The 17,117-nt window shown below is 43.8% G+C and overlaps 1 protein-coding gene across 1 annotated transcript; it reads left to right on the top strand.

Annotated features, from left to right (window-relative positions):
- Nucleotides 1–335: 335 nt before the first annotated feature.
- Nucleotides 336–2,498, top strand: LOC311133660 (leucine-rich repeat neuronal protein 1-like; the record flags this gene model as incomplete). The annotated part of the gene is made up of 1 exon (XM_084167193.1): nt 336–2,498. The coding sequence occupies one exon, from the start codon at nt 336–338 to the stop codon at nt 2,496–2,498; it is 2,163 nt and encodes a 720-aa protein (XP_084023319.1).
- Between the last annotated feature and the right edge of the window lie 14,619 nt (nt 2,499–17,117).

Raw genomic sequence — 17,117 nt, forward strand, 5'->3', positions numbered from 1 at the left:
ATTGTTTATGCTATTTGTGTTCCTGGTTGTCCATGCGTTAAACTAAACTTTACAGTAATTCATAGTATTTTTTGTCTTTGTTTTACAGACTCACCGTGCAGTCCTGAGTTTTTGATGAAAGAAACACTGAACAGTGGGAGGCTCACTGTAACTCTGGAACTGTTTCATTGGAAACCCCTGCACATCTTTTCCCGTCTGGACCATTTTACAGGGACACAACTACAAGTCAGCACCACCTCTGGTTAATGACAATAACACAGCTCTCTCCAAAGTCATCAATCATTTCTGGTGTCCAACCCTCTGTGGGTTTGGACAGTTGAACACAGACAGACAGCATGGCTAGAGGGAGGTTCATCTACTGTCTACTAGGCCAGTTGTTTGCTGGCCTGATTCTGGCGTCCGTTGGACTATCCTCCATCCAGAGAGATAATGAGTGTCCCCAGCTGTGTGTGTGTGAGATCCGACCCTGGTTCACCCCCCAGTCCACCTACAGAGAAGCCACGACGGTGGACTGCAACGACCTCCGTCTCACACGCATCCCAGGCAACCTGTCCAGCGACACTCAGGTGCTCCTCCTGCAGAGCAATTACATCGCCAGGACCAGTGAAGAGCTGGAACAGCTCTTCAACCTGACTGAGCTGGACCTGTCTCAGAACAACTTCAGCAGCATCCACGATGTGGGCCTCACCAACATGTCCCAGCTCACCACACTACACCTTGAGGAGAACCAGATTACTGAAATGCCTGACTACTCTCTGCAGGACCTCAGCAACCTGCAAGAGCTCTACATCAACCATAACCAGATCAACATAATCTCCCCAAACGCCCTCTCTGGTCTACACAATCTGCTCAGGCTCCATCTCAACTCCAACAGGCTCAAGGCCATTGACAGTCGCTGGTTTGAGTCCACGCCCAACCTTGAGATACTCATGATCGGGGAAAATCCTGTTGTTGGCATCCTGGACTTTAACTTCAAGCCGCTTGTAAACCTGAGAAGCTTGGTTCTGGCTGGAATGGATTTAACAGACATCCCTGGAAATGCCTTTGTGGGACTAGACAACCTAGAGAGTCTCTCCTTCTACGACAATAAGCTAATCAGAGTTCCTCAGAATGCCCTTCAGAAACTACCTAACCTCAAGTTCTTGGACTTGAACAAAAACCCTGTGCACAAAATCCAAGAGGGGGACTTTAAGAACATGCTGAGGCTGAAAGAGCTGGGCATTAACAACATGGGGGAGCTGGTCTCCATTGACCGCTTTGCTGTCGATAACCTCCCTGAGCTCACCAAGCTGGAGGCTACTAATAACCCCAAGTTCTCCTACGTGAACCGCCAGGCTTTCTGTGACGTCCCTGCCCTGGAGAGCCTCATGTTGAACAACAATGCCCTTAACGCCCTCTACCAGTCCACCGTGGACTCCCTGCCCAACCTGCGTGAGATCAGCATCCACAGCAACCCCCTGCGATGCGACTGTGTCATCCAGTGGATGAGCTCCAACAAGACCAGCATCCGCTTCATGGAACCCCTCTCCATGTTCTGTGCCATGCCAGCCGAGGTCAGAGGTCAGCATGTGAGGGAGTTGCTCCAGCAGGACTCAGCAGAGCAGTGCCTGCCCATGATCTCCCACGACAGCTTTCCCAACCACCTGAACCTGGACATAGGCATGACTGTGGACCTGGACTGCCGTGCCATGTCCCAGCCTGAGCCAGAGATCTACTGGGTCACGCCCGTAGGGAATAAGGTGATTGTGGACACCCTGTCTGATAAATACAGCCTCAGTAGCGAGGGAACGCTGCGTATCTCTCAAATCCAGGTCGAGGACTCCGGCAGGTATACCTGTGTGGCCCAGAATGCTGAGGGGGCGGACACTCGGGTGACTGCTATTAGGGTGAATGGTACTCTCTTAGACAGCACCCAGTTGATGAAAGTGTACGTGAAGCAGACTGAGTCCCACTCCATCCTGGTCTCCTGGAAGGTCAACTCCAACGTCATGACCTCCAACCTCAAGTGGTCATCTGCCACCATGAAGATAGACAACCCCCACATCACCTACACAGCCAAGGTCCCAGTGGATGTCCATGAGTATAACCTCACACACCTACAGCCTGCCACCGAGTACGAGGTGTGTCTCACCGTCTCCAACATCCACCAGCAGACGCAGAAGTCCTGTGTCAACGTCACAACGAAGCACGCTGCCTTCGCTGTGGAGATATCTGACCAAGGCACTAACATCGCTCTCGCAGCGGTCATGGGAACCATGTTCGGCATCATCAGCCTGGCCTCTATGGCTGTGTACATTTCCAAGAGGTGGAAGAGGAAAAACTACAATCACTCCCTGAAAAAGTACATGCAGAAAACATCCTCCATCCCCCTCAATGAGCTCTACCCTCCCCTAATCAACCTGTGGGAGGCGGACAGTGAGAAGGACAAAGAGGTGTCCTCCTCCTCAGAGACCAAACCCAGCCAGGTGGACACGACACGGAGCTACTACATGTGGTGAGAGCTACTACATGTAGGGCAAACCAGAAATACTTTTTTTAGGAGCACAAACTCACTTATTTTGCTTCTTTGTGTGACAGTAATATGATTTTTTATTTATTTTTTTCTGCTTTGCTCATTTGGACAGACTGATATTTCAGACATTTTAGTGTATTGCCTTTCTTCTCTTGACCCATTTTTTACACTCAATATGGCAGCTTTGTTTAGCTCCCAGGACTTGGTAGTCATTGTGCTTTATTTTGAGTACTTGTTTTGATATCATAGCATGGGTATTGTCATGGATTCAGTCTTGATCAACTTGCTGGAGCTGGAATTGGATCCATTTTGATTTCTTTCTCTGGCAGTATTCTTAGCGAATGCAATGGTTTTTTTCTCGTAAAACAGTTTAAGTGTTAACTGTTGTACACTGCAATATATAAACCAATTTGTCAATGGACTACAATATAAGCTGACAAAGTAAGTTTAGACTTGATATACTGTCTATTGAATAACGTTAGCAATTGTTCTGTAATGTTGTATCAACTATAATTTGAATGACTTTTTTGACATTAACAAACAGTAATTTTTTATTAAGAACTTAAGTTCGCAGAGAAAATACCGTAAACCAGCAATAGAAATATGAATGTTTAATAACTAGGTAAGTAGACATAAGGCTTTTTAAATTCTCAGAATATTATTTTTTATTTTGCTAGAATCATTCAACGATCACTGAATTTGTTGTGATTTACACACGCAAATACTGTATGTTGTATATTGAGGAGCAAGCAAAAATAAAATAATTTTTTCCTCATATTTTTTATACCATTTCCAGGCCATGTGTCATTATTATCAGATATATTTCAAACCTTTAGCATTTACTTTGACAACGAAGTAGGTGTTTACCATAATTCCATATGACTAAAATGAAAACATGTAATGTGGGTGAGATGGAATGATGTGTTTTACGTTATGACATTATGGTAAATTATGCATTATATCAGTTTGAGTGTAGGTGTAGGCACAGTGTAGATTGTGATAAAGAGAGATGGAGTGGAGAGATACTAACTACAGAGGCTGAGATGCAGCAAAGGCAAAGCAGAGCATAATTAAAATCTGCCCCTTTAGTCTACAATTACTGCTGCAAAAAGCCTTCGAGGAGCAAACAACCCTCCAAAACCACAGATGAAAGATTTTGGAAACCAGGAAGAGGACATAGGGGGATAAATGGCAAGACATGCCTCCCAAAGTGATTGAGACTACACTGGGCACAGAGGACAGATCTTCAGTGTTCACACTGCCGTTAATGACATATAGGGATACAGTGTCCTCCCTTTCCTTGCCCACTCTCCAGGATGAGATGAGATGGGTGTGGGGAGCATGGAGGGGAGGAATGAAGTGGCTGAGCTTAGATCAAAGGAGGAAGTGATTATGGATAATGGCCACTATTAAGCAGCACAGAATGCTGCATTATATTACTATCAGCAATCCTGCTTTAATCAGACAGATGCTAGCAGCTCCCAATTCTCTGCACCCTCAGACTGTATGAGCAGGGCCGGTTCCAGGCATAAGCCGGTCTCTTAGGGCCCTGGCCACTCAGTCGGCGTCTCAACTTACTATTGAGAGTAAGAATAGTAGAATACACCAGGGCAATTTCAAAATTTGGTTGCGCATCAGCAGTTTTTCTCTTGTTATGTCAGTCACTAACAGTCACACAATTACCATGTCAGCTAACAATTTTTAATTCAAATGGTCAAAAAGAAACCGAATGCGTGTACCGATAGGACGCACGGGGTGTGAGTAGCTTTGTTTAATACCGACAAAACTGTGATGTAGAAACCAGACAACAAAGTTTAAATTAAGCCTCTAAAATCGACAAATCAACATATCCCCAAGCAACTGGGAGAGAGTGAGCGGTCAGTTATGTACAACAGCGAACCAATCAGTTCGTAAAGCGGCACGGCGACACGAATCCAATAAGTCATCACTTCCCCCAGAGGAAAAGACAAGGAGCAACTTGAAGATGCAAACGAGAGTTGGATCCATTTTGATTTTTGGAAAGATGAATTGGACCAGCAAGAAAACAGAATGAGACGAAACATCAGAATATTGTCATAAAAAAAAAAAAAATATATATATATATATATATACATTTTTGTAAATATATATAAATATATATATATATATATTTTTTTTCTCCCCAATATATTTTATGTTGTTATTTTCACCTAACCCTACCACCCCTCCCCTAATTGGAGTAAACTAATGGACAACAAAACTTAGGCTTCTACTACCAGCTTATACATACTGTATACATTTTACGGACACAGTGTATTTCACAATAGTTATCTTTTGTTTGTTTTTAATCCCATCCTTCAGCTACCCTTAACCCCTCCCATCTATCTCTGAAGCCCATCCAGTTTAGATTTCTATTTGCCGTATATTTTTAACTGTGCTGTTTCACAAAAGTTCGGAACCTATATACATTTTACGGACACAGTATATTTTACATTAGTTATGTTGTTGATTTTAGTCCCACCCTTCAGCTCCACTAAACCCCTCCCATCGATCTCTGAACACCATCCAGTTTTGATTTCTATTTGCCATCTATCTTTCAACTGTGCTGTGATGTTTCACAAAAGTTCTGAACATTTCTATTCTCATAGTTTCTACAGATTGTAAATTAAAGATAAATGTTTTTGCTAAATGTATTATTATATTATTGTTGATTGACTATGACATTTCAAATCACCCAGCAGTGCTATTTGCAAAGTTAGCTCCAGGTAAATGTTGCAATTCTTCAGCCATTCCTGAACCTGTGACCAAAAACAAGCTACAGTGAGGGAAAATAGTATTTGATCCCCTGCTGATTTTGTACGTTTTCCCACTGACAAAGACAATAAACATGAGGTTTATTTGAACAGTGAGAGACAGAATAACAACAAAAAAATGGCTAGGCCACTCCAGGACCTTAATGTGCTTCTCCTTGAGCCACACCTTTGTTGCCTTGGCCGTGTGTTTTGGGTCATTGTCATGCTGGAATACCCATCCACGACACATTTTCAATGGCCTGGCTGAGGGAAGGAGGTTCTCACCCAAGATTTGACGGTACATGGCCCGTCCATCGTCCCTTTGATGTGGTGAAGTTGTCCTGTCCCCTTAGCAGAAAAACACCCCCAAAGCATAATGTTTCCACCTCTATGTTTGACGGTGGGGATGGTGTTCTTGGGGTCATAGGCAGCATTCCTCCTCCTCCAAACACGGCGAGTTGAGTTGAGGGCTTGAAAACTATTACAGACTACAAAGGGAAGCACAGCCGCGAGCTGCCCAGTGACACAAGCCTACCAGACGAGCTAAACCACTTCTATGCTCGCTTCGAGGCAAGCAACACTGAAGCATGCATGGCAGCACCAGCTGTTCCGGATGACTATGTGACCACGTTCTCCGTAGCCGATGTGAGTAAGACTTTTAAGCAGGTCAACATTCACAAGGCCGCAGGGCCAGACGGATTACCAGGACGTGTACTCCGAGCATGTGCTGACCAACTGGCAAGTGTCTTCACTGACATTTTCAACATGTCCCTGACTGAGTCTGTAATACCAACATGTTTCAAGCAGACCACCATAGTCCCCGTGCCCAAGGACTCTAAGATAACCTGCCTAAATGACTACCGACCCATAGCACTGACGTCTGTAGCCATGAAGTGCTTTGAAAGGCTGGTCATGGCTCACATCAACAGCATTATCCCAGAAACCCTAGACCCACTCCAATTTGCATACCGCCCCAACAGATCCACAGATGATGCAATCTCTATTGCACTCCACACTGCCCTTTCCCACCTGGACAAGAGGAACACCTACGTGAGAATGCTATTCATTGACTACAGCTCAGCATTCAACACCATAGTGCCCTCTAAGCTCATCACTAAGCTAAGGATCCTGGGACTAAACACCTCCCTCTGCAACTGGATCCTGGACTTCCTGACGGGCCGCCCCCAGGTGGTAAGGGTAGGTAACAACACATCTGCCACACTGATCCTCAACACGGGGGCCCCTCAGGGGTGCGTGCTCAGTCCCCTCCTGTATTCTCTGTTCACCCATGACTGCATGGCCAGGCACGACTCCAACACCATCATTAAGTTTGCCGACGACACAACAGTGGTAGGCCTGATCACCGACAACGATGAGACAGCCTATAGGGAGGAGGTCAGAGACCTGGACGTGTGGTGCCAGGACAACAACCTCTCCCTCAACGTGACCAAGACAAAGGAGATGATTGTGGACTACAGGAAAAAAAAGAGGACTGAGCACGCCCCCATTCTCATCGACGGGGCTGTAGTGGAACAGGTTGAGAGCTTCAAGTTCCTTGATGTCCACATCACCAACAAACTATCATGGTCCAAACACACCAAGACAGTCGTGAAGAGGGCATGATTTGGCATGGGTCCTCAGATCCTCAAAAAATTATACAGCTGCACCATCGAGAGCATCCTAACTGGTTGCATCACCACCTGGTATGGCAACTGCTTGGCCTCCGACCGCAAGGCACTACAGAGGGTAGTGCGTACGGCCCAGTACATCACTGGGGCCAAGCTTCCTGCCATCCAGGACCTCTATACCAGGCGGTGTCAGAGGAAGGCCCTCAAAATTGTCAAAGACTCCAGCCACCCTAGTCATAGACTGTTCTCTCTGCTACCGCACGGCAAGCGGTACCGGAGTGCCAAGTCTAGGTCCAAAAGACTTCTCAACAGCTTCTACCCCCAAGCCATAAGACTCCTGAACAGCTAATCATGGCTACCCGGACTATTTGCACTGCCCCCCCACCCCATCCTTTTTACGCTGCTGCTACTCTGTTAATTATTTATGCATAGTCACTTTAACTCTACCCACATGTACATATTACTTCAACTACCTCAACTAGCCGGTGCCCCCGCACATTGACTCTGCACCGGTACCCCCCTGTATATATAGCGTCCCTACTGTTATTTTATTTTACTTCTGCTCTTTTTTTCTCAACACTTTTTTTGTTGTTGTTTTATTTTTAAAAATAAATGCACTGTTGGTTAAGGGCTGTAAGTAAGCATTTCACTGTAATGTCTGCACCTGTTGTATTCGGCGCATGTGACCAATAAAATTTGATTTTATTTGATTTTATTTGATGCCAAAGAGCTCGATTTTGGTCTCATCTGACCACAACACTTTCACCCAGTTCTCCTCTGAATCATTCAGATGTTCATTGGCAAACTTCAGACGGCCCTGTATATGTGCTTTCTTGAGCACGGGGACCTTGCGGGCGCTGCAGGATTTCAGTCCTTCACGGCGTAGTGTGTTACCAATTGTTTTCTTGGTGACTATGGTCCCAGCTGCCTTGAGATCATTGACAAGATCCTCCCGTGTAGTTCACCATGAGGTGAGATCTTGCATGGAGCCCCAGGCCGAGGGAGATTGACAGTTATTTTGTGTTTCTTCCATTTGCGAATAATCGCACCAACTGTTGTCACCATCTCACCAAGCTGCTTGGCGATGGTCTTGTAGCCCATTCCAGCCTTGTGTAGGTCTACAATCTTGTCCCTGACATCCTTGGAGAGTTCTTTGGTCTTGGCCATGGTGGAGAGTTTGGAATCTGATTGATTGATTGCTTCTGTGGACAGGTGTCTTTTATACAGGTAACAAACTGAGATTAGGAGCACTCCCTTCAAAAGTGTGCTCCTAATCTCAGCTCGTTACTTGTATAAAAGACACCTGGGAGCCAGAAATCTTTCTGATTGAAAGGGGGTCAAATACTTATTTCCCTCATTAAAATGCAAATCAATTTATAACATTTTTGAAATGCGTTTTTCTGGATTTTTTTGTTGTTATTCTGTCATTCACAGTTCAAATAAACCTACCATTAAAATTATAGACTGATCATTTCTTTGGCAGTGGGCAAATGTACAAAATCAGCAGGGGATCAAATACTTTTTTCCCTCACTGTATGTATGGACAGTACCAAAACAAATGATCTAATGATTCTGTCTCTTCGCAGCAAAATCTGCAGAGCGGGATGGTTGTATCCCCCATATATATAACATTATATTGGTTGCAAGAATTTTGTATAACAATCTAAATCGAAAAATTATACGTTTTCAATCCGGCATCGTTTTGTGTATCAGTTCATAAACCATGTGCCATGGAATCGGTACTTCGAAAACCTCTTCCCAACTATTTTTTTATTTATATGGCACAGCTGTTATTTTTTTGGTCCTTAAATTAAACTGGTATAATTTCGTATTTATCAGAATATTGTCCTTAACGGAAGACGAGGAAGAAGGAGACCTTTCTAGCTACGTGGTCAAACTGATATCAGAGGAGCTTGACGTGGGTATATCACCAGAAGATCTGGAACGATGCCATATGATCAGCGTGAAACAGAAGAACGCTAAATACATTTGCATGGTAATCTTCAGACCAAACTCAGCATTCTGAATGCACAAGGAGGAGATCAAAATCCACAGCAAGTCCATTCGATTCGTCCAGGACCTGTCTGTTCGGCTGAGAAAAAAACACAAGGAATACGTTTCAATCAGACAGTCACTGGAGGAAAAGGGGATCAAGTCTCAGCTCCGCTTCCCGGCAGTGCTGTAGGTATGGAAGGGAACGCAGAGGATGGAATTCACAAGCGCTGATGAAGCCCTAGTCAAGCTGCAAGAAACCTTTCCAGTTGAAGGAGGAGAGCCCCCTGCACTGATCAGAGGACGTAGAGGGAAAAAGCGATAAGCACATTAGGCTACATAAAGTGATGTACCAGCTTATTGTACATTTAGACAATTTTATTTCCCCCTCCCCCAAATACAATCTATACTCTACATTCCCCAAGAAACTGTTCTTCTCTATGAAGTAACAATAGAAGTAGCTGATGCCAATGGGCTACATGGACACTGAAAAGACAATACAAAGGGGGAAGTTTAGCATGTACAGTATGTCAATAACTGTTCTAAGGATGTGTGTGTGTGTGGGAGTGTGGGTGTGAGTGTAGGTGTGTTTGGGTGTATGTGTGTGTGTGTGTGTGTGTGTGTGTCTGTGCATATAAATGGGAGTGTGAGGGATAATGAATATGAATAGTTGTAGGAAGGTGGGAGATAATGGGTGTGTGGGAATGAATGAGAATGGTGTTCCTAATGTTTTGTACACTCAGTGTATAACGGTGTGTTTAAACAGTATGGACAGTATATAAATAGAAAAGGTGTGTACAGCATTAGTTATATAGGATGAGCCATGACTAGAATACAGTATTACATATAAAGTGGGTAAGATAATATGTAAACATTATTAAAGTGACCAGTGTTCAATGACTCTATGTACATAGGGAAAAGCAGTTTCTGAGGTGCAGGGTAGAGTACCGTGTGGTAACCGGCTAGTAACAGTGACTAAGGTTCAGGGCAGGGTACTGGGCGGAGGCCGGCTGTTTAACAGTCTGATGGCCTGGAGATAGAAGCAGTTTATCAGTCTCTCGGTCCAAGCTTTGATGCACCTGTACTGTCTCCTCAGTCTAGATGGTAGCGGAGTGAACAGGCCAATGCTCGGGTGGCTGAGGTCCTTGATGATCTTCTAGGCCTTCCTGTGCCACCGGATGCTGTAGATGTCCAAGAGGGCAGGAAGTGCACCCCCAATGATGTCTTGGGCTAACCACACCACCCTCTGGAGAGCCCTGCGGATGCGGATGGTGCAATTGCCGTACCAGGCGGTGATACAGCCGACAAGATGCTCTCAATGGTGCATCTGTAGAAGTTCGTGAGGGTCTTAGGGCAAAGCCAAATTTCATCAGCCTCCTGAGGTTGAAGAGGCGCTGTTGCACCTTCTTCACCAAACTGTCTGTGTAAAGGGACCATTTCAGGTCGTCAGTCATATGCACCCCAAGGAACTTGAAGCTTTTGACCCTCTCCACTGTGGCCCCATCGTTGTGGATGGGGGCGTGCTCTCTCTGATGACTCCTGTAGTCCACGATCAGCTCCTTCATTTTGTTGACGTTGAGGGAGAGGTTATTTTTCTGGCACCACTCCGCCAGGGCTCTCACCTCTTCCCTGTAGGCTGTCTCGTCATTGTTGGTAATCAGGCCTACCAGTGTTGTCAGCAAACCTGATGATTGAGTTGGAGACGTGCATGGCCACACAGTCATGGGTGAATGGGGAGTACAGGACGGGCTGAGCACGCATGATCTTGAAGGATGATGTTGAAGGATGAGCTGTAGTCGATGAACAGCATTCTTACATAGGTATTTCTCTTGTCCAGGTGGGATAGGGCAGTGTGCAGTGCAATGGCGATTGCGTTGTCCGTGGATCTGTTGCGGTGGTATGCGAATTGTAGTGGGTCTAGGTTGTCGGGTAAAGTGGATGTGATATGGTCCTTAACAAGACTCTCAAAGCACTTCATGATGACAGAAGTGAGTGCTATGGGGCGAGCGTCATTTAGTTCAGTTACCTTCACTTTCTTGGGTACAGGAACAATGGGGGACATCTGAAACAAGTGCTGACAACAGACTGGGATATGGAGAGATTGAATATGTCGGTAAACACACCAGCCAGCTGGTCTGTACATGCTCTGAGGACGCGGCTTGGGATACTGTCTGGGCCAGCAGCCTTGTGAGGGTTAATATGCTTAAATGACTTACTCACGGTGGCCACGGAGAACGAGAGCACACAGTCCTCATGAGCGTAGGGGCCATAGAAAATCTGTGGAGGGAGCTGAAGTTTCGAGTTGCCAAACGTCAGCCTCGAAACCTTAATGACTTGGAGAAGATCTGCAAAGAGGAGTGGGACAAAATCCCTCCTGAGATGTGTGCAAACCTGATGGCCAACTTCAAGAAACGTCTGACCTCTGTGATTGCCAACAAGGGTTTTGCCACCAAGTACTAAGTAATGTTTTGCAGAGGGGTCAAATAATTATTTCCCTCATTAAAATGAAAATCATTTATAACATTTTTGACATGCGTTTTTCTGGATTTCTGTGTGGTTATTCTGTCTCTCACTGTTCAAATAAACCTAACATTAAAATTATAGACTGATCATGTCTTTGTCAGTGGGCAAACGTACAAAATCAGCAGGGGATCAAATACTTTTTTCCCTCACTGTAGGAGTGGTTAAAACATGCTAATAACAGTCCTCTGAGCATATCAAAAAAAGGTTTGGTATACCTCGACTGGTATGCAACCCAACCCTGGAGTTTTCCCGGACTTAAAGCCTTTAATTGCATCCAGAAGTTCCTCCTCTGTAATTTCACCTTCACATGAGTCTTTCTGTACGGCTTTTAATTTTACATTATCAATAGAAAGAAAATCTATACAATTAGCTTCAGTTAGAGGAGATGGAGGCGACTGAAATGAAAACATATGCTTAAAGTACTTTGCTTCCTCCTTCAAAATATCATTTGGTGAATAATGGGTGACTCCGTCATTTGTAACCAGTTTCAGTAAATTCTTTTTGGGAGCATTTCTATGTTGACAATTAAAAAAGAATTTGGTGCATTTTTCCCCATATTCCATCCAGTTTGCTTTATTTTTATAATATATTACACTTGATCTTTCTTGAATAGGTTTCTCCATTTCTTTTTGTTTTTCCTCTAATTTATTCTGAGCCTCTATGTTACAGTTTTTATTACTATCTATCTGTTCTGTTAGACCTTCTATTTTCTTTGTTAGTATGGACTCTTTTGACCTAAATTGCTTTTGTTTTCGAGGTGAGTACTGAATTGCATGGCCTCTAAAGGCACATTTAAAAGTGTCCCATACAATAAGGGGATTTGCTGTACCTATGTTATGTCGGAAAAATCAGTTATAAATTCCTCTGTCCTAGTTAAAAATAAGTTATCATCCAATAGGCTTTGATTACATTTCCAATATCCTCGCCCACGTGGAAATTCAGTAAGAGTAATGTATATACCAATTATATGATGGTCCGACCGCATTCTGTCCCCTATCAACACTTTTTAAACTTTTGGTGCCAACGAGAATGACATAAGAAAGAAGTCAAGCTTGATTGAGTCTCCACCATGTATATCTCACTAGATCAGGATATTTAAGCCTCCATATATCTACTAGTTCTAATGTATCCATGACATTCACGATTTCCTTAAAAGCGTGAGGGTGGTAGTTTGTAGTGAGATTTCCTTTACGGTCCATTGAGCTATTTTTAACAGTATTAGAATCTCCCACCATAATAATAGAGTCTTGAATTGCTTGCAGGGTTGATAATGTATTATATACTGTATATTGTCAAATAAGTGTGGATCATCATTATTTGGTCCGTAAAGGTTAATGAGCCATATCTGTTTAGGATCCAATAACATATTTAAAATAATCCATCTACCTTGTGGATCTGTTTGGACATTTGCACATTCGGATCGAAATAACTGTTAATTAATATCATCACCCCTTTTGAGTTTCTTTGCCCATGGGAGAAGTATATTTCCCCCCCCCCCCCCATTCCGTTTTCCACGCAACTTTATCTAGAATTGTTGAATGAGTTTCCTGTAAACAATAGATATTTTTCTTATTTTGTTATTATCTGCTAAGCCATTACAATTATAACTGGCTATACTTATTTCACCACATACCATAATGAGATAAATCTATTTATCATGATTTATGTTTGTAAATTTACCAATAAAAAATACCATAGTGATTGAGTGTCCATATAGCTGCACCATGATATTTGCATTGCTACTAAGTAACCCTCCAATTGTTCTCCACTATTCCCCCCGCTTAAGCCCCTCCCCATCCCAAGTTGGGCCGTCATCCCAGTGATCGGCATACCACCCCCGTCCCCCCGGATCCCTAGGCCCCCGAGAGGCCAGGACCCATCCATCGATAACAGTACACAGTGCCACCCACAAAACAGAAGCAGGTCAACCGCCAAAAGCATTTCCAATGCTCTCACCCCAATATATATATAGCTATTTAAAAATATATATCTATTAAAATATATTTGATATCTTAATTTACATAATTATCAATTAATATGCATAATAATGTCGACAGTTCATGCGTAGGATTGTTACCTATAACCCGGATTGCCATTGTATTACATTACATTTTTGTCAAGCAATTATTATTTTAGCAAACAATTATTGTGGTTAATCCTATATTCTCCCTAACATCCTTACTCCCTTGCAACAGATGTGGGATAAACATACACATACACGCACATACTCAACCCCTTTCCTCCACAATCAACCATAAAATCAGATGCTCAACGGTTGTTACATCCCAGAGCCTGATTTACAAATGCATATACAGTTACAGCTGTTTGAGAAAGCATGCAAGATTGAGCAAATATTGACAACAATGTGAGATTTGATTATTCTATGTAAAGTCCTAGGTGATGGAGATCACCCTCTTCCCCTGAGACACACACACTCTGGTCCCCCATTGTAACCATTTTCCCCAAACATCTCCGTGCAAGCAGACCTTTGATTATTTTGTGCCACCAGGGCCACAATAATATGCCCCCTCTCTGATTGTCAGAGTGTGACCCCCTCCCCATGGGTTACTGCAGCCAGTGTTGCCAGCACTGCCACTACCTGGGTGGGGGTACCCCACCGGAATACCCACCGGTTAGGTACAAGGTCGTCAAGGTTCTCATTAGCAGCTTTGAGAATTTCCTTGTATATTATGGTCTCCCATCAGGGGGCTCTGGCTTTGTAGGACCAACCCTGCCAGGCAGGCTCAGAATCTTGAGGAGGCGGTGCTGCTCAAGTAGGTCTCTGACCGCATTTATTTTTCTGTTTTGGCCGCATATAGGCAACTCACAACAGATGGGGACTTCTTTTTGGTGTATGGGTCGCTCAGGTGGGTGTCTAGGATATAGGGTTGGGGATCGTTCCATCATGATAGGACAATAAAAAAATAGATTAGATGTATACTTTATTTTAAAATGTATATCCCTCAACTGCACAAAATTGAAAGCTCTCTCTCACAACCCCTGCTCACAGACACACGTTGGTTCTGGGATATGCAACCATTTCCTTTCTCACTCACTTAACGCCACATTTTTTCAAACACAAAAACGCACACCACACCTTCCATCACAATACATCCACACATACAGTACCCACATACTGTGCCTTCTATGTCTTCTGTTTGTGTCGCGGAACATTTGGTTGTCAATATACAGTTTATCGACCACGAGAGCAAAACGCTTCCCTTTTAATCTATTTTCCTTGAAGATTGGGTACAGAACTTTGCGCCGTTCTGCAATCTCCCTTGGGAACTGATCATTCATGCCTATTTTCGTGCCAGCAAGTCTTTTATCTAGGCTTTTAACCATTACTTTAACCTTAAAGAAGCATATTTGGCAACGATTGGACGCTCATATCTCTGTCCTCTTTGTCCGAAACGGTGTATACGTTCGAGTTGGATTTTATCGTCAGCCTTGAGTGGGATTTGAAGTGCTGTAAGAAAGAAGTCCTTCACAATTTTTTGGTAACCTCTCCTTCTTTTTCTTGGATACCCGTAAGTACTACATTTTCTCTCATGTCTAGTAAGGCTTCTCTCAGAAAGTTGTTCTCCTTTTTAAGTTCCTTCACGTTCGTTTCTATCTTAGTGACTGTCCCATTTAGTTTTTTTGTATCGTTCTCCATTATCGCAGCTTTTTCGTCACTCATTTCAAGATTCGCCTTCAACTCTTTTACATCATTACTGACCAACTCTAGTATGCCCAGTTTGTCATTTATCGACTTCAACAGATCGCTTTCCACACTTACCAGTCCCAGTGGTGAAAAGCATAAATCATCTGTATCAGTCGAGGAGTCGCGTTTTCTCTTGGAGATTGATTCTCCTCGTTTATCCTCCGCCATGTTTGAGTGTTGCTTGTTGTTGGAATATTTTTCAATACATTTCTCTAGCCTTATGATTTGTTTTGTGTTATTATCCAGATTGAACGTTAATACCCGCGAATATATGAAGTGCTAGTATTTAGTCTAACTTACTGATGTTGAATATTATGTTTTTATCTTGAGGTGATTCGCACCGCTGTGTATTCAATACTCCATCTTGTCTACCGGAAGTCTCCTCCTGGTCTAGATTCACGTCCACATTCCTAGTCATATTGCCATGGATTTGCTGAAGGGAGGGCGGTGGAGGGCCTTGTAGCCATCCCGGAAGTGAGAGTAGCACTGCTCAAGAATTTGTGATGTGCGTGTAGCACAGGAGATGTGTTGATATAATTTTGGTAGCGTTTTCCTCAGATATCCTTTATTAAAATCCCCTGATACAATAAATGTGATTTATGCGATGTGTGGTTTACAGTTAGCACATAGTCCAGAGTATGTTACAGTCCCTGATGCCTCTCTGGAAGGAGATCCTCAGGGTGAGATCCTCACCCTGAGCTCATCTACTTTATTCTTTGGCATCAGCGTTTTGGTGCAGGCCGCGTGATGAATAAAGCTGCCTCGGGAAGTTCAAACAAAGGATCCTGGTCAGGGAAGTAACATTTCTGCTCGTATTTCTGGTGAGTGACCGTCGATCTAATGTCCAAAAGTAATTTTTGTCTGTAGGTAATAATACAAGGAACTTTCTGAGCAAATAATGTAAGAAATAACAAAAACATTTAAAAGAATACTGCAAAGTTGGCTAGGAGCTAGAAACAGGGCGACCTTGTCTGTTGGTGCCATCTTGTTATGAATTGAGTAACACGAAGTGACACTTTGGATTTAGACACACCAAAGTATCAGTGTGGTCCTCTGTAGCTCAAATGGTAGAGCATAGTGCTAGTAATGCCAGGGTGGTGGGTTCGATCCCCGGGACCACCCATATGTAAAAATGTATGCACACATGACTGTAAGTCGCTTTGGATAATAGCATCTGCAAAATGGCATATTATTATCAGTAGAATCTTCAAATTGATGACATACTGAAAGGGAGCTAATAATTTTCTTTAATATAGACCCCTCCCCCGATAACAGTTTGCCACTGGGGGGAATGCTCAAGGTCCTTACACATCTCTGTAATGAGTGCTTTTCAAGGTGGTGACATAAAACTGAGGGACAGACAGTAAAAACAAATGTATTTTAAAAACATTATTTTGTGATATCTAATTGGTAGTTACAGTCTTGTCCATCACTGCAACTCCCGTACAGACAAAGGTCAAGGACCATGCGTCCTCCGAAACACAACTCTGCCAAGCCACACTGCTTCTAGACACACTGCTCCCTTAACCCAAAAGCAAGCCACACCAACATGTCAGAGGAAACACCGTACAACTGGCAACACAAGTCAGCATGCACCCAGCCTGCCACAAGGAGTCGCAATGGGACAAGGACATCCCGTCCGGCCAAACCCTTCCCTAACCCGGACGATGCTGGGCCAATTGTGCATCGCCTCAGGAGTCTCCCGGTCACGGCCTGCTGCGATACAACCCAGGATCGAACCTGGGTCTGTAGTGACGCCTCTAGCATGGCAATGCAGTGCCTTAGACCGCTGCACCACTCGGGAGGCCTTTTTGTGATGTTTTTCCTCCAAATACAAACTTATACGAACAACAATTGACGGACGCACACAAACAACGACTACATCTAATCTGACCAGAACCACATGCTCACACCCCCATCTCTAGTGCCTGCATTATTGTTTGCCACTTGGCCTTAAATTGTATCAATTAATTTTTCTCGGTTGC

This window comes from Coregonus lavaretus (genome assembly GCF_964263955.1).
Source record: "Coregonus lavaretus genome assembly, chromosome: 8".
Lineage (NCBI taxonomy): Eukaryota > Metazoa > Chordata > Actinopteri > Salmoniformes > Salmonidae > Coregonus > Coregonus lavaretus.